Below are 19,040 nucleotides of genomic sequence, written 5' to 3' on the forward strand. Positions count from 1 at the left end.
CTATTGCTCTAAAACTTCAAACTTTGATTACTAAACGGTAATGTACAGGACAGAATTGAATTACAAACAAACAAACTAATTATACCTCAATTTTTAGCAGTGAGTTTGTTACTCTAGTGAAATTGAGGTTAGGGAATCAGAGGTGCAGGAAAAAAGGAGGAAACACGAATTGTAAGCTTGTTTCTTTACTTTAATAACCTTAAAGCTAATGCAAATATATTTCCAGCTTTAAACTGTTCACAAACTGGACACGCTCTGAAGATCGAGTCCCTTGGGCTGCATCCGAAACCGAAAATTCTCACTAACACATTGTGTAGTTCAAAATCAGCATTGCCAGATACAACCAGATAAGGTTCCTCAGAATACCGATTTTTGAGGTTTGATACCGATTTATACCGATTTTATTAAATAATCAAAATGATTATTGCCTGCCCGCGCTCGTATTTCGTATTTACTTGTATCTTTTTGAATACCTGAAATTTTTTGAGCCTTTAAAAATAATCATCTTTAAAAATGTCTCTTTTGATTAATGTTTCAATTTCCTCACTGTTTTTGGCTACCTATGAATCGATAAACAGTCAATGGCTCTTTCTGGTAATTTCGGGGAATCGGGAAATACTTTTCAAACATTATTTAACTTCCTGAATTTTCTTCCACCTCACATCGTAAATTATTTTATGATTCCTCTCGGAAACTTATTTCGACTTCCCTTGGACGTTTCTTCAACCTTCGCTCGAATGATTCTTCCATCTTTTCCCGCCAGTTTTTTCAAGTTTCCCGCAACTTCAGGAATGCTTCCAGATTTTGATTGCGGATCCACACTAGCAGCAGGAACTTTTAAGAACTTCTGAAAAGACTTTTGAGTAAGTTTCGATAAATTGAAGAATGTTTCAATAACTTCTGTTAAAATTCCAAAACCCGGTCCAGCGAACTCCAGTGAACTTAAGGAAACATCATAAATATTCTGGATACTTCACAAGTCCAAAGAACTTCTAGAAAATTTAATGGTGTTCAGGACAGTTTCATTAGTTTCAGGATAATTGAGAGAACTTTAGGAAGAACATCAGGACAGATCAATAAATTTCAAGGAAATCGCTGAAATTTTAAAGGAGTTCCGAGAAACACAGACAATTTCCGAAAACTTCAGCAATGTTCCGAGGGGCTCATGCAAATTTAAGAAACGTAAGGGAATTTACATGAACATTAGCACATTGTGAGAACATTTTATGGAAATTTCCGTTCTTATTAATGGCAGTGTTGATAACTTTTAAAAATTAGAAAAATCGGGAAGATCAGAGAACTTCAATGCTGATGTTACAATAAATTCAAGAAAATTGTGAGAGCGCTTAAGAAATTTCGTAATCTTCAAGAAAGTCTAGAGACCTTCAAAGTTGATTAGAGATATTCCGGTAGTCTCATTATAAACAGGTTAGTTCCAAGTATTTCAAAGATGATCAGAGTACTCCAAAACAGCCCGAGGAATTATGGAATATTCCTAAGTGCATTTCAGGAATGTTCCAAAAACTTCAGGGGCATTGCGGCGTCTTCAGGGATGTTTTATGACCATTTGGAAAATTTTCTGGATCATAAGAACATCCCCCAAGAGCTCTTTCTTCCGGAATTATGTCCTTGTTTCTTTCGACTGTTCCATTAGCGCTCTGGCTTTCGATTTCCTTCAGAATTTTTTATTTCAATCTACCTCAGGAAGTTTCTTCAGTCTTCTCCAGGAAGTTCAATTAAACTTTCACAGAAATTTCTTTCGTCTAGTTCTGGAATTTTGTCCATTTGGCTTTTTTTTTACTTTTATTGGAAGATTTATCCGAGCTCCTTCTGGCTTTCCCTGTAAATGGCTACTTCTGGAATTTATTTCCGATTTCTGAATGTTTCTTTAAACTTTCGCCAGAAGTTTCTCAATTTATGTCTTGGAAGTTTCGCGGATGATTTTCCGACTTCTCTCAGAACTTTCCTCAAATTTCCTCCAAGAGAGCTTCTTTCTTCTTTCTCTGGGTGTTATTTTCAGCTTCCTCCAGAAGCTAATTCATACATTCCTCGGAGTTTTCTTTCGGAATTTTCCGATCACAGTCCAAAAGATTAAAAATTTCGCTTTCGAAAACGGCAAAAATTTAAAATTAATTAAAATAGTAAATACCGACGAATACAGATTTTTTTTAAACCTTTGATACCGATAAGCTTTAAAACATTCTGGCAACGCTGGTCAAAACCCACAAAGCACAACATAATTTTAAGGAGCTCACTAGTACTAGTAACCACCGGTTCCTCCCTCACCAGATTTGTTTCTATCCAGTAGTCTTCTATAAATGTGTGTGTGTGTTGTCCAAAAAGTAAAAATGTTCTGATTGATAAGGGGCGATACCTGCATAGGGTATTACCAATGCTACTGACGCCAGGAAGGCAGCTCCCACACCTGGACCCTACCAATCGACTCATCAACTCATGAACCGGGTACCAACGGCTTTACTCCCCGTGATCTGAGATTTTATGTCTCAGAACATCCCTCCCGGCAGCGCCGATTGGGATTGCACCCAGGCCTGCTGGGGTGATAGGTAATCACGCTTACCACTAAACCACCGGCGCCGCTAGACACTGCTTCTGATAACGTTTTTTTTTTATTTTTCTATGTGTTGGATCATGTAAATTTGTCAATGTTTGGCTGATTTCCTCTTTTGGATTGACTTTTTCACAATAGCAATTTTCATTTGATTAATCCTTCCCTTTATTTTAGCAATTTTAAAACTTTCACAATAACGATTAAAACTTCAAAACGGCCTTAATTCATAAAATATCGATCTCTTGCTTTACCCTGGATATAATGATACTCTCTGACAGGTAATAGGAAATAGAGCTTTCAATGCCACAATATAAAATTGCAACTATTTACGCTGTCCTACCTCCATCAACAGCAACCTTAACCTCCTTCAAGAGCACCTCCTCTCTAGAGCTGGAAATGAATCATGCTCTCGATTCCAGCCTCCTGGGTCACGCTGCTACTCCAAGAGTTCACTTCGCCATTAATCCGACCTTCGCAATTCGTTCCCCTGAAGTACTTCCACGCAGAGGACCCCCAACGGAGGTAACGACCAACCGATGAGATGAGATGATGCCGAGAGTCAACAATGACTGTAAGTATAGCAGTGGCGCTCTTAACAATTCAACTACATCTACTCATGGAATTAGTGATGTCATACACTCCGCGCTTCATGATCCAACCATTGACTACAATTGTGGTGTCCATGCTCTGTTGGGAGCATGATTGTGCGAATCATTATAATCCCATCGAGGGTCGTTACCTCACTATTTTGTACTACCGTAATCTGGGGGCAAATTGATCACCGAGGTGAAATAGATCATTGAGGGTTGCGTTTTTAGTTGCCACAAAGACAATTTTCGGTGACAGATATTAAGACAAATCTTTATAGCAGCGCATAATGAAACTCCGATGATTGTTTTTCTCAGTTGACTTTATGCATAAATTTATATTTTATTTAGGTGACGTTCAATAACATTCAATCTCAAAAATCGATCATATGGTTGCATTTGCGATTGTTGTCATTAACTTGAAAGTGGTATTTTTCATTCTAGAATAATTTTTTGAAATTTCTGCAGGAAATATCACAAGGATGTCAGCATCTGATTTGGAACCCTAATGTAATAAGAACGGTTACTAGAAATAAACTCGAAAGAAATTTGGGGGTTTGATCTCTTCGCGCCCGTGGCAATTAATTAATAATATTTGATTGATAGTGCATGCGAGTCCTTTTTTACCTTTTGGTACATAGCCCTGTGATGTCCACTTGTTTACTTATTTCCTAAACTATTCCTCTCCTTGTTAATCTGCTTAATGCTGCCTGCGTTTTTTTTAAAGTTCAAGACTAAATAAGAAGATTTATTCTACAACTTTAAAGGTTAGTTGCCTCCCTAAGCGGACCCCCCGCATCCTAATTTTTTTATTAATCTACTTAATGTCATTAGACTTTCTGAAGTTTCTTATTTAAGTTCATTTGATGATTATGATATCTCATTAGTCTAATTTAATAAATTATTAAAAGCTCTAATTCACCTAATCAATCATAAACCATGCTTTATTAAGTACCTGCACTTGTGCTTGTAATCTAAAATTAAACGTGTTTCAAGTATTTTTGATTTAAGCCTATACCTATTTATTATATCTTAGTTCGACCCAGGTAACATACTATTTATGTGACTAGCATTTTATACTATTCATGTGACTAAAATGCTTCATTTTGAAGTTAGTTTCCTAGCTGATTTTTAAATTATATAGGGTATATGTTCCAATTACGCTCACACGCTTCCACTATGTCGCACCACAAAAATACGTATGGGTATGTCACAATAGAAGCACGCTACAGTGGAAATCCCGAGCAATAGTTCAAACACTTATCCCAAATCAAAATGAAGCACATATAAGATTAGTTACAATACCATGTACAAAAATGATGTTTCCTGAGTAATACTTCAATGAAAACAACAATGAAAGCTTGTCACGCAAATAGAGTAATACTTCAATGAAAACAACAATGAAAGCTTGTCACGCAAATAGAAGGAGCACCGTTGGGCACTTTCTGAAATATTTCAATAGTATAATTCCCTTGCAAACCCACATAAATCTATCTGCGTAAAAATAAATAAAATAAGAGTGATTTGCGGCAAAACCCGCCAGTATCACACCCAACGTCAGTGCCTATACGTAAGCGTACTACGACGCGGCTCTCAATTAAAGGAGTAACAAGTGTGATACTATCACTGCTAGACTAGATCTTTGGCTCTCTCATGCAGTGGTTTATCAGAGAGGGGAAGCTTATTAATCCCCATTGGCTGCCCATGACGCCATTCTATCGCGGCATGAGCCAGCAACGCCGACCATAAACCTACCGTCTCCAACACTCCACTATAAAGCATTAGAAATTAAGCCCGCCCACCAACAGCAAGGTGCAAAAACTAGCCAAGGGGAGGAATTGGCTAGAATGGAGAATTTCGCGACGAAATATGATCCTGCTAGAGACGAGTGCCAAGTGTACGACTGGAAACTCTAGCGTCAGTCAGCAAGGAGTTCTACGAGGTTCGGGAACGAATTGAGCTGTTGCTGGATGATGTTGATGATGCTGATGCTGACGAGGAAACGCAGCAGAAGGAAAATCTGCTAGGCCAAATCCATGAAGACCAGTTTGTTGTCAAAGTAGACCCCACTATCATCTACATGGATGTCTATCGGAAATGGTCAACTTGGTGACCGATCTGAAGCATCATTCTCGAAGGTGAAACTTCCATAAATTCGCCTTCCGTCGTTCGGTGGGAGGATTAAGGAGTGGCTGTCTGATCCATTAAAACAAGCAGCTAATCGATATGGACAGGTTCAGCTATCTGAAGTTAGTCCTGTCACGAGAGGCCCTGCAGGAGATCGAGTCGGTTGAGCTTTCGGCGGTGAATAACAGCGTACCGTGGAAGGCGCTTGCGTCCCGTTACGAGAACAAGAAGCTGATTGTGAAGGCACATCTGTATTCCCTTTTTGTCGTGGAAGGCTTGAAGTGATAAAGTTACGACGGACTGATCAATCTCATCAGCGTTTACGAGAAGAACTTGCAAATGTTAAAGAAGATCGGTGAAGAAACTACTGCATGGAGTACGATTCTCGCATACATGGTGTATTCCCGGCTGGATCCGGCCACGCACTTTCGCGCACTTACAAACAAAACACCTTTTATTACGTGAACGCTAAAATACATTTATTACGATAAAGGACGGAACGAACGAAGTGTCTTCCCCGACGGTTTATTGTCACTGATATTTTTATACTATCTATTGACCAATGCACGGAATGAACTCACGAAAAAAAATAGCTTTTGAGCGGTGCCGTGTTTACTAAAAATGAACGCATGATGTAATGCTTGCGTAACTTTAGAAAAGGTCCTATCAACTTTTATAAACAACTTGTTAAAGGCGCCGGTGGTGTAGTGGTAAGCGTGATTACTTCTCACCCCAGCAGGCCTGGGTTCAATCCCAGTCGGCGCCGCCGGGATGTTCTGAGGCATAACATCTCTGATCACGCCTTCCTTCGGAAGGGAAGTAAAGCCGTTGGTCCCCGGTTCATGAGTTGATGGGTCGATAGGTAGGGTCCAGGTGTGGGAGCTGCCTTCCTGGCGCGTCGGTAGCATTGGTGCTCAGCACGGAAAACAAGATCGACGGTAAACAAACCAAAGGAAAAAAAAAAAACAACTTGTTAGGCCCTTTTCTCACGAACCGAAGAACACCCACGCAAACCAAACCACTATCGGAAAGGAGAGAATTCACCCTACCCATTGGTGTTGTTGGTTTGCATGGGCGTACTTCGGTTCGCGCGAGAAATATCTAGCAAGTTTTGTGTACATAAGTTGATAGACCATTTTTAAATGTTACGCGAGTTTTATTCATGTGTTCATTTTTAGTAAACACGGCTCCGCTCAAACGTCAAATTTGTTCATGCAGTTCATTCCGTGCATTGGTCAATGGCCACACAGCTGACTCAATAGACCCATAGAGGTAGCTCTAAGACCAGAAGGTCCCAAAGAAATAGGCTCTACTTTTTGGCTCAGCTCTGGTACTATCTTCCGTCCCAAGCTAATCGACACACCCCTCGAAACATAGGAAAATCCACGAACCCCTCATTTTATCTGTCAAACTTTCATACCGAATCAAAACAAACATAGTGAAGTACTAGAATTTCGACTAGAATAGGGTACGTTAATCGATTTGCTTGGGACCAATAGGCTATTCAAGTAGTGAATCAATTTAAAATCGTTAGTTTCCACCGGTTGATAGACCTGTGCACGGATGAACTTTAGTTCATCTACTGAACACAACAGCGGGGCCCTGTTTACTAAAAATGAACACACGAATAATGCTCGCGAAACATTTGAAAAGGGCCTATCAACTTTTGTAAATAATTTGCTAGGTCCTTTTCACGAGAACCGAAGTAAACCCACGCAAGCCATAAGGAGCAAGAACGGCCCAGCGGAAGAGGTTCTCTCTCGTATCTAATCTTAATTAGGGATGCCCATGCAAATTAAAATGTCGATATTAAAATGCATGTCTCGCTCTAACAGACCAAATTCACCCCATATCAATATTTCAAATTGGAGATTTTTAAAATTTTCTCAATAGAAACTAATCGCTCAGTATGATAAGTAATCATGCAGAACGATAGAGATCTCTAAGCTACTGATTTTAATACTACTAGTTCGTTGATTACTCTTAACGTAAAAATTTATATCTATATTTATATTATTAAATGATCAATTTGTCCCCGCACTACGGTACCAATAAGAGGAAAGCAGATCAAAAGGCACATGATGCGGTGAATTTCTTTAAACTGATGGTGTCGTCTACCGTGGTGCCAGGTTTGAAAATGGAGCTCGAAAAACGTGCAAGTTGATAGTCCACTTGAGATGAGGGTGCATGAAAGACATGAGTCCATTCTTATGGATCCCCAACTGAAAATGGAAGCTAATTGTTACGCCAAGTAATTACAGTGACCTTCACACATTATCGTAAGTATACTGCGACATGGGCTGCAGGATTTTTTCTCCTTTCTTTGAATGGCTTTCGATGTAATGGGTGCTCTTAGTTAATTATACCACTATGGTGGTGACATTTTATGTTGCATAAAAACATATGCATATCCTCTACTTTATGGAAAACCCTCTCAATTAGGTTTTTATTCGAGGTGCTGCATTTCAATCTCACATGAAGCATTCTTCAAAACAAATAGTTTAAGTAACTCTCAGTTCATATACATGCTTCAAGTTCATTGAACGCACGTTTAACCCATCATGACGGTACCGACTGCAATCAAACAATTGAAGAAGAACTGACCCAATCACTGTCTGAAATACTAAAGCCAATTTTTACTTCGGCTAATAACGCACACAAAATGGAATCAATATTGCTTTTTCGGTTGACTCTTGTGTGCGGAGGGTAAAGATGGTTAATGGTAACAGAACAGGTGTCACTGTGCGTATGTGAAACTGAATCAAAATGTGAAGGCCACACCGATGAAAAATTTAGCTTATTTATTACGTCTTCGGGGCGTTCCTATTGATTTATATTTCGGTGATCGACTGGTTGATTTTTTCTCTATAAATATTATGACAAAACCGCAAAACTGTATCATTGCTTCAGTGAACGTCTTTCAGTGTCCATCTCAAAAGGTTTAATCAAAATGTTCAAGGTAAATAATCCTAGAATCTCTTGGAGTTCAATTCTATTAATTAACTATATTTTTTTTCTTAGCTCGCAGTCCTGATTGCTTCCTTGGCTTATGCCAGCGCCGGTTATGCTGGAACGGAACACACCTACGCTGCCCCTGTGGCTGCTCACTACTCTTCTGCTCCAGCCGTGAGCTACAGCTCGTTCACCCGCCATCAAAACACCGCTCCAGCTCATCATGGATACGCCCACGCTACTCCAGTCCTGGCTGCCCCTAGCCACGCATATGCCACCCAAGCCTATGCCGCTCCAGCTCTCTCCTATGGACACAGCTACGCTCCAGCCGTGTCCCACGACAACTATGGATATTCCGCTTATGCTGCCCCACTGGCTGCCAAGACCATCGCCGTAGCCCAGCCTCAGCACTACCACCAAAAGACCTATGCCGTTGCTGCTCCAGTCCAGGCTTCCCATGGCTACAACTATGCCCCGGTTGCTGCCGTAGCCCAGCCTCAGCTCTACCACCAAAACACCTACGCCACTCATGCCGTTGGTGCTCCAGTCCTGGCTTCCCATGGATATAACTATGCCCAGGCTGCAGCCGTTGCCCAGCCTCAACTCTATCACCAAAACGCCTTTGCCACTCATGCCGTTGCTGCTCCAGTCCTGGCTAACCATGGGTACAACTATGCCCCGGCTGCTGCCGGAGCTCATGTCCTCGGATACAACAACCATCACGGCCATTACGCTTACTAAGGCCACCCAAGTCAGATTGTTAGAGCAAGTATATGTGACTGTTGAATTGAATAAAAAATTATATCCAATTTACCGATCTTGAGATTTTACCGTTTGGTGAGGTTGACGATCTGCCATCTGTTGGATTTTTTCCTGTGTGACACTTTGCGGAGCTAAAAATCCGTAATTTTTTAATTAAAATTTTAAACAGCAGTAAATCACGGTTAGTATTGCGTACCAATTACTCGTGGCGGGCTCGAGGTTAATGGGTAACAATTTCGATTGGAAGGAGCTAGGTAGGAGACTGGTTTCTGAAGCCTCCTTCAGATACTACTCTCGGACGGTTGACCAAATCCTAGCTGGGCAGGGGCAAGTAGCACAATAACAGGGGGATAATAAGACTGGGACACAATAGCTGGAAGTTTGTTTGGAAAGGAGGGGATGGACACATCAAACTCTATCATCAGACAAACTAACGTCCTGCATGTAGGGAAGATCACGGGTTCCCAATACATATCTTACTTCACGGAAGGGTTGTCTACCTCGGGCCACTAGGGTATCCAATAGTCGTGCTCTGGAGGCGTCATTACCCGTTAGTTAGTTATGTTTATTAAGGAGACTTTCAGTCGAACGCTGCTTCACAAAGTTGAAAGTCACAAAGTTGAAAAATTGAGGAGTGCCCATAGGGGACACTTCTAAAAAGAAAGCGAGGGCTCCTGAGAGGAGTTTCTTAAAATAGAAAACTAAAGTAATGCTGTCTTTTCATGCTGTTTCATGCTGGTGGGGGTTTCCTAGGGTGGTTGACAGGGGAGAGTTCAAGTTCGAATCTATGGTCGTGGTTATTGAAGGTGTTCCTGATGGTGTGATAGCGGTGGTTGTTTCTTTCCGCGGTATGCTGTAGGCGGTGATGACTCTATCGGGTGGAGTTATATCTGGTTGTACAGTAGACTGATGCAAAATTTGACTTTTTCGCTCCACAGTGCTTAAATGGTTTCAAATCGGGTCCTGATTAGCCTCCCAAAATTACAACTCATTTGGTTAGAAACAGGCTTCGCACAAGCCATTTGAAGTTTACATGTAAATTACTATGGGAAATCTCAACTTTTTGTTCATTGCCTTCTAGTCTTTTTTTCATATTGAGCTGCGAAACAGTTCTATAGCCATTCTTATAGAAAAAATTTTCAGCTACAACTTTGCTCTAGATCGGTCCTATGTAAAACGAGACAGGAAAAGGTTATTAATTATTTAAGAGATTGGTAAACTTATGACATGATCAAGCAGCTGCTCTGTAGGCAACACTGTATTTTGCAGTGTGACATAGTAGCCATGATTTTTGTGTCCTATTCAACGCCCCAGAAATACCAATGTTGCCTGCTGAGCAGTTGATTGAGCATGATCATAAGCAAGGAATCAAAAATATCTCCGAATGACAAAATGACAAGCGATCAACGAACCGAATAATAACGCTATGTCAGAAGTGCAAAGCAATAATGATATAATCTTCTTCCTTCTTTTTCATGACAAGCAGCCCGTGCAACACAACTCACTCGGGGCGGTAGAAGGAAACGAGCAAATTGTTGGCAAGCTGCTTCACGAAGTAAAGCCGAAGATGATACACGTGTGTTAATGGGATTTTTTTTTGTTATGTCTTTTCTCGATTCATATCAAGCTATGTCCTCATCCGTGTATATTGCAACAAAGCAGGCAAGCAATATATCATTATCCTTCTACCACTCGGATCGAGCTATGTTACAGAGCGAGTTTGTCATGGTAGTCGTAGCAACCGTTTTGTCTGTATCGTTGGTTGCTTTATGTGTTTGGATTCGCTGATCATAAGACATCAGTGCATTGAACCATTGATAACTTTTGATCCTTGCATTTAATCAAAACGTGGTCTTCAGCAAAGTTGTAGCTTTCCTACAAGTACGAAGCTTTTGAAGCAGACCGATATCGTGAATTATTAGATAGACATGAACAAAAATCTTGGTTTTACCATAGTAATTCCCATACAAACTACAGTTTCTCACCAAATGGGTTCAAATTTTGAGAAGTTAGTCAGGATCCGGTTTGGAATCGTTTAAGTATTGTGAAGCGAAAATTTCAAATTTTGCATCACTCTATTGTACAGGCCTGTCTCGCGGTGAAAGACCAGTAGCGCAGCGGAACGACTGGGGTCCTTGCTGAGGGCATTTTTTATGTTGCAAGAGATACCGTATAGATCTCTGGCGCCTTGGTATTGTTGGCAGTGGCATATCATGTGCTCCACCGATTGATGGATCTGGCATATTGGGCAACGTCTATGGAATTCGCCATTCCCAGTAATGTTGTGCAAAATTCGAGTGTGTCCTGACCTCAGCCTAGACAACACCACTTGAGAACGGTGGTCAGGTAGGTTTTCCCATCGGTGCGTCTCTCCTTTTATCTTACGGCTAAAAAGACCTCTTCTGCCTAACCAGTCCTTGCTCCGGTTCTCCCATGTAATTTTTAACAGCCAATTTATTAAGTCTGGACCTGGAACTTCGCTTGTCAGTTTGTTCATTAGTCGACCAGAAGAGGCGAGGTGGTCGGCTTCAACGTTACCCTGGATGCCCCAGTGGCCAGGTATCCAGGCAACGGTGGTGTTCGGTGGAGCGGATTGGATAATGGCCTGACCCGGGCAATACCAAACTGCGTAATCGATGTCATCATAACCGGTTCTGCACCTACATATATTGCTGTCAACGAGGTTTATTCTGGAGAAATGTGCGTCTAGCGAGTTGTGGTTGAACATAAGTCTTGACATCACGCAAATTAATCTCCGAGTTACATCTAGACCTTTGAACCACGCTCTGGAAGAAATTCGTCGTTCCTTGAAACAGCTGATTCTTCTTCTCGTCAGGATGAATGAGTTGTTTCGAGCACTGATTTTAGTTTATAAGCGTGAGTCGATTCCATGACTATTTGGCAACAATCCCTGATGGATAGCTGTTCGAAAACTCATTATATTTTCTCAAAATATTGATTAAGTAAAAGGAACACAGATTGCACATTTTATTGAATGGTTCACAATCGTTTATTTTAATTTAATGACTGCTTTCTAAATCAATAAAAATCAAAATTGGATCTGAGTACTTCATCTTTACGCACATAGTATTTGTATGCACTCATCGGTCTTCCTGGTCGAAGTGTTGTCAGTTGAAAGTTTTTTAGCTGTAGAAATTCGCACAAAATCGTAGAAATCTGATGTTTTTAATATATTTGGTAATTTGTTATATGCGACAGTTAGAAGATACTGAGAGGTTAACACATATCATCGGCAAGAGACGTGCGTGTGAGAAAATTTGCCAAAAAATCTAAGGGTAATATATATATATGGTAATATTATTGCACTACAGTGTACTTATAAAAGATTAAAAACAGGTTCTATCAGCATTTTTTAAAACGACACAATTTGATCACCATTCGAAGCCATTCGTACACTTGCCCCACTCGAAGTCAGCAATGAAAAGGGTCTCCCATAAATTACGTCTTTCCTATATTTTCCGCTGATACATACCATAAAATTCCTATCATATAGAACTATCATAATACTTAAATACTTAGGTTATAATCTTCATCCATGATATCATAATACCACTTCAAACATTTTTTTAATTTTATATCAAAATGCAAAAATTGAAAAATTTTCACACATCTAGTGATAAATTTTAGGTGTATTAAGGGGGTATTCCCAATCTTTTGCCTTTTTTTGGCCTGTTTTTCAATTAATTTTTTTTCAAGGAAAATGAATAGTAATGCGCCTAACTCTTTGGGATTCTTGTTTATTGAACAAACAGTTACAATACACTCGCACTTGATTTACGGTTAAGTTTGTTTACTAGCTGTTTCAATTTTATTGCTTTTCTCGTGTATATTTTGTGACTTTTTTCTTGTCTTAACGTTTGCTGGCTTGAGTTCTCCATAAACATCAAGAGCAACGTGAATTTCAGTGCAAACACTAGTTGTCCCGTGTGAATTCGTGTGGTTTTGTTTCACGCTGTTGTGATCCAAAATTTATTGACGTAACTCATCGACCACCCACGTCACTGATTTTGCCGCTTTAGTCGACATTGGTTGTGGCGCCTGTTCTCCTGCAACCAGCGTTCGAATTATCTTTCATCGAAGGACAGCGAAGAGTACATCATTAGGCGCATTCAGACGTGATCAACATCGAGATGGAGAAAAACTGCTCGAAATGTGACTCTGCCATCGTTGGCATTGAGCAGGTTGCTTGTCGCGGATTTTGCGGTGGATCGTTCCACATGGGCTGCGCCGGAGTGTCTCGTGCGCTATTGGGATACTTCACCACACACCGAAGCAACCTTTATTGGATGTGCGACAAATGCGTGGAATTATTCGAAAATTCTCACCTTCGATCTATTGCAATCAAACCCATCGATACTGCTCCGCTCGTGTCTCTCACTCAGGCCATCAGTGAGTTGCGCACCGAAATCAAGCAGTTGGCGTCTAATTCTACCAGTACCGCTTCGCCGCCTGCGCCTAGGCCGATTCCGCAAGTTGAGAAGCCTCGCATCGTTGACAACTGTTTGTCTGGATCCAAAGCATCGTGCCAGGATGTCGTATGCGTCCCAACGTACTCGGAGCCGAAGAAATTCTGGCTTTACCTGTCACGAATCAGGCCTGACGTGGCAAACGAGTCAGTTCTGGGGATGGTGAAGGCAAACCTGAATCTCAGTGAAAATCCTGACATAGTCAAACTAGTGCCCAAAGGAAAAGACGTATCGAACCTAACGTTTATTTCCTTCAAAATTGGTTTGGACCCTGGATTGAAATCCCAAGCGCTGGACCCTTCAACGTGGCCGGAAGGTATCATGTTTCGAGAGTTCAACGGTTCCCAAAAATTTCGAAAGCCCGTCAACCCGTCTCCTACTGGCTGATCCCGGGATGCAACGTCGATAGCCTAATGGAAGCCCCCAAGGCACCTGAAACAGTCGTGCCCATTCCTGCATCCTGCCAACCGAGTCGTCCCGGGCCTGTTAGGGTAGGGGAGGGGGTCTTCCAACCGGAATTATCAGGCAAGTACTTTCCACTATCGACTTATGCTTCGCCTGATGTACCTTCGACTTATAGCACTGTGACTTCTGTTTGTTCAAACACCAATGACGAGATCGAAACCGAGACTGCTAATACTGCATCAACTACTTCATCGATACAAACCAACTACACTTCGACACCGAGACGCCCGCTATACAGCATCATGGAAGCCCCCGATCCTCCCGACATGGTCCAGTTTGCATCCCGTATCAACTTAGTATCCTGCCATCAGAGTCTCGGTCCCGTTGTCGGGAGTGGAGAGGGGGTCTTCCAAACAGTGAACACCGGCAAGTACTCAAGCTTAACAACCTGCTCGCTCCCTGATGATCATTCACTTTCTAGTGCACCCGATTACCAGCGTTGCGTGACCTCGTTCGACGACTGTGGGGGCAGTAGTGGAACCCCATCAAGACATCGATTTCTGTCGGTTTATTACCAAAACGTCAGAGGTCTACGAACGAAAACATCTGACTTGAAGTTAGGATTATCCAGCTGCGATTACGATGTGGTCGTTCTCACCGAAACGTGGCTCCGGCCCGATATAATCGATGCGGAGCTAACATCGGATTACTCGCTGTTTCGATGTGATCGTAGTGAATCAACAAGCAACTTGTCGAGAGGCGGGGGTGTGCTCGTTGCAGTAAAATTGAGTCTGCACTGTACCGAGGTATCTTTAACCGACTGTAGACAGCTTGAGCAAGTCGCTGTGTGCGTGAAACTACCAAACCGGTCTCTGCACATTTTCGGTATTTACCTTCGTCCGAATTCTGATCCTGCGTTATATTCCACCCACTCTTCCGCTGTTCAGTATGTTGCTGATCGATCGGCGGCCAACGACATAGTCTTACTTCTTGGGGATTACAATCTCCCTCAGCTGCAATGGACCTTCGATGAAGATGTCAATGGATACCTGCCTGCGAATGCCTCCAGCGAACAAGAACTCGTACTAACCGAATCCATTTCTACATGTGGTTTGGTTCAACTAAACTCAATCTCAAACCCGAATGGCAGGCTACTCGATCTGGCTTTTACGAACGCTCCTGACGATTTTGAAATATCGCATCCTGTTTTACCACTCTTGCCTATCGATCCTCACCATCCGCCGTTAGAACTTCAAGTTGATGTACATAGATGTGTGCACGTTCCAGCAAACGCTCAGTCGGACTCTATTGATCTGGATCTTAGGCGCTGCGACTTCGAATCTCTCAATGCAGAATTTTCATCGGTTGACTGGGAGCAGCTTCTTCAGGGGCACTCTGTCGATGATATTGTTCTTCTGTTTTACGACAAGCTTTACGAAATTCTCCACTTGAAGGTCTCTCGACGCCGCCCTGCTATTAGTGGAGCCAACAGGAAGCCCTGGTGGTCCATTGAGTTAAGAAACCTGCGCAACAGACTGCGTAAAGCACGTAAACGATTCTTCGCTAACAAAGCCATTGAAAACCGAGAATCGCTTCACCTTGTGGAACTGTCCTACAAAGAGCTCGTAGCATCAAGCTACCATGAATACATGCAGAGGCTGCAATCGAATTTGAAACAAAACCCATCAATGTTCTGGAGGTTCGTGAAGCAACAAAGGGCAAGCAATCGTGTTCCGGACAATGTCAAGTATGGTGACGCTTTGGCCTGCTCTTCTGAAGAGGCAGCTAATCTTTTTTCGACCTTCTTTCAAAGTGTGTTTAATGCGGATTCGCCCCAACCTCACCCGGGTTGTTTTCAAAATGTGCCATCCCATGATATCCACCTTCCTTTTTTCAATTTTTCTCGTGAGGAAGTGTTGAGAGCGTTAGCCAAACTAGATGCGTCGAAAGGAGCCGGAGTCGACGGTTTAACTCCAACACTGCTGAAGAATTGCGCCGAGTCTATAGTTAAACCTTTGACGATACTGTTCAATCGATCGTTAAATGAAAAAACATTCCCAGGTTTATGGAAAACTGCCAAAATGATTCCCATCCACAAATCGGGTAGCGTGCGGCACGTTGAAAATTACCGCGGGATCTCGATTCTCTGTTGCCTGGGAAAGCTCTTTGAATCCTTGGTCCACGAGGTCTTACTGTCTGCAGCAAAACCGATAATTTCGGAATACCAGCATGGATTCGTTCCCCATCGCTCTGCAACAACCAACTTATTATGCTTCACCAACGTTTTGTTTCGTGAGATTGAAAGCCGGAATCAAGTGGACTCTGTATACATTGATTTTTCGAAAGCATTTGATACTGTTCCGCATAGCTATGCCGTGGAAAAGCTGAGACATATGGGTTTTCCCGATTGGATAGCCGACTGGCTAATGTCTTACCTGACTGGTAGGAAAGCATTCGTCCAGGTGAACTCAGCACGATCCAGGACCTTCTACATTCCATCTGGAGTTCCACAAGGGAGTGTGTTAGGTCCATTGATCTTTGTGCTCTTCATCAATGACTTGTGCCTGCAAATATCTTCTGGAAAGTTGTTTTTTGCCGACGACCTCAAAATCTTCAGAGTCATCAAGTCTGTTTTGGACTGTGTTGCTCTGCAGATTGACATCGATGCCCTTTCACGATGGTGCAAGGAAAATGGAATGTGCGTGAACATCAATAAGTGCAAGGTGATCACTTTTAGCCGTTGTTGGATTCCCATCAATCATCTTTACAATATTGACACTGCTCCGCTGGAACGTGTCCAGTCTATCCGTGATTTAGGAGTTATCATGGATTGTAAGCTTCGATTCAACGAATATATATCCACCGTCACTGCCAAAGCCTTCTCCGTTCTTGGGTTCATTCGCCGCAAAGCATCTCAATTCACCGACGTGCACACATTAAAAGCCTTGTTCTGTGCTTTAGTGCGAAGTATCCTGGAATATGCTGCTCCCATTTGGGCACCGTACCATACATCTCAGGTGATCCGCATCGAACGTGTGCAGAAATCATTCATTCGCTTTGCTCTTCGGCACCTACCGTGGAATGATCCTGTCCATCTACCTGCATATCCAGAACGATGTCAACTAATTGATCTGGAACTGCTATCGGCAAGACGGCTGAAATTGCAGCGGCTGGTTATATTCGATATCGTCCAGAATAACGTCGACTGTTCGGATCTTCTCCTGCAAGTATCACTGAACGTTCCACAGCGTCAGCTGCGGTACTCAGCACTTATCGCATAGAACATGTTATGGTCATAACAACCCGCTCAGTTCTTGCCTCAGAGCTTTCAACAATGTTAGTGATTTGTTTGATTTTAATGTGTCCAAAAATTGTTTTAAAAATAGGATTAAAAACATAGCATAAGTTAAACTAGTCTGTACGACATTGTCGAAGACGAAGAACAAATAAACAAATAAACAAATAAAGTTTACAAATAAATTTTTTTCGACATAAAAAAGACATTATTGACGTCACAAAATGGCCGCAAAGAGACCCCTGTTCGCCGCAAACGCCTGGACGGGCGAATACTTTTCTCTGGAACGGCTTCATCTGAAACAGATTTCGTGATGAAATTAATAATCTGCATAAGATTCTCTGGAGCTTCTCCCGTTGGCAGCAAAAAATCTTGCAAATTAACAAAATGGCGGCCATATGAAAAAAACAGGCGATTTTTAGCCCGCTTTTTTGCAGCTTTAAGGTGCTTCAAACAATGTTAAATGTTAATATTTTTGGCTGAAAGTGGGAGAAGCTCCAAAGAATTTAATAAGGAACAAAATGCGCAAAGATTCAAGTCAATATCTCTTATAGTTACTGAGAAAAATCTTCGCCCGATAAAAAAAATGTGGTTTCGAGAAAAACGCGTTTAAAGTTTTGATTTTAGTTAAAACCATTTGGGGGTTCTTACCATTAGTCAGCTATGCCTGGACACCGAATTCGCTGATCAGAAAACGGCTTGGGGGGATGAAAGTATATAGTCTAAAGTACAAAAAAACGTGAAAAAAAAAATTTGATTTTTTGAAAAAAAAAGATCGGGAATACCCCCTTAATCAAAATCTATATAAATAAAAATGGATTTGAGTTGTGTATGTCACGATTTAACTGAGGGGGACGACTCTATCTACGCTGCAGGAAATATTGTGTTTTGCTGTGGCTAGCTGCGCGTACGCTGAGTAGATAGAAAGAAAATTTATCACGATTTTGAAGTTTTCCTACAAAAAGATGATGCGCGATGCAAGTAGATGCGAGAAATGAAAGAAGATTTTTCGAAGATTTATTCGCTAGTATCAGATTTATTGAGCATCTAAATTTGAGATTTAAATGTGTCGCCCCCCTCGGCATTAACTCAAGAACGGATGGACGGATTTGCAATATTTAAACATGAATTCGTTCGTCTTGATCCCCGCCGTGTTTTTATGCAATAAAATGTAGAAGAAACCCCCCAGGAACATTCAAAACCCCCCGAATCCCAGAAATGCCGTGGGCCCCAAAAGGATCCAACGCTTTTGAATCCACTTTGATCTAGGAGGCGGTATCGCAAATATACGAAACCACGACCACGTCAGCTACTGTCATTCACAATCGATCGCCGACAATTAGATTCAATTTATCTCTTTGAAATTGACCTGTCCAAACATTAATATGTGAAAAAAAATCTACTAGAATTTTGCAATATATGAGGTATACTGTAAATAATCAAGTGATTTGTGCCGAAGTTCAATATTTTTATATCAGTTTCAGCAGTGTTCAAGGCATACCGGCTGTGATAGAAGTGAGACTGTTGGAGCTATGTAACCTCAAGTGGTAAGTTCAATTTCTTCTGCAGTCTTTCCAGGTTGATACGAGGTTAAATTCACAATTTTCATTGCTTTTAGTTCTGCCGTCGTATACCAAAGATGCCCAAAGTGGAACGTGCGAACATTGGCCGTTGCAAACGCAATGTGAGCCAACAGAGAACCATCCGTGCGAGCCAAAATACGGAACAATGGCTATAAATGAATGAAGCCACAGGACGCCGTAACGCTGAAGCATGTTCGAAATTTCTGGCCAGTTACGCTCATACAAATCTATAGATTCCATTACAAACGATGAAGATGTCGTGAACTACCCCAC

At 41.7% G+C, this 19,040-nt stretch overlaps 2 protein-coding genes across 2 annotated transcripts in view; one reads left to right on the forward strand and one right to left on the reverse strand.

Annotated features, from left to right (window-relative positions):
• The window catches only part of LOC135704494 (cuticle protein 12.5-like), a 41,453-nt gene that overhangs the window by 10,106 nt on the left and 12,307 nt on the right, over window positions 1-19,040 (reverse strand). The window lies entirely within an intron of this gene.
• On the forward strand, window positions 8,234-8,995 carry LOC135704496 (cuticle protein 10.6-like). The gene is made up of 3 exons (XM_065225981.1): window positions 8,234-8,242; window positions 8,305-8,653; window positions 8,852-8,995. The coding sequence occupies exons 1-3, from the start codon at window positions 8,234-8,236 to the stop codon at window positions 8,974-8,976; spliced, it is 483 nt and encodes a 160-aa protein (XP_065082053.1). The 3' UTR covers window positions 8,977-8,995.

The sequence above is a fragment of the Ochlerotatus camptorhynchus genome, unplaced genomic scaffold, assembly GCF_037179485.1.
Source record: "Ochlerotatus camptorhynchus isolate MF236.1 unplaced genomic scaffold, CSIRO-AGI_Acam_v1.1 ptg000242l, whole genome shotgun sequence".
NCBI lineage: Eukaryota > Metazoa > Arthropoda > Insecta > Diptera > Culicidae > Ochlerotatus > Ochlerotatus camptorhynchus.

Bases quoted from the DNA above. Each gene is read 5' to 3' on its own strand.
- LOC135704496 (XM_065225981.1), top strand. The intron at 8,654-8,851 runs AAAAGACCTATG...TCTATCACCAAA, and splicing joins CCAGCCTCAGCACTACCACC to ACGCCTTTGCCACTCATGCC.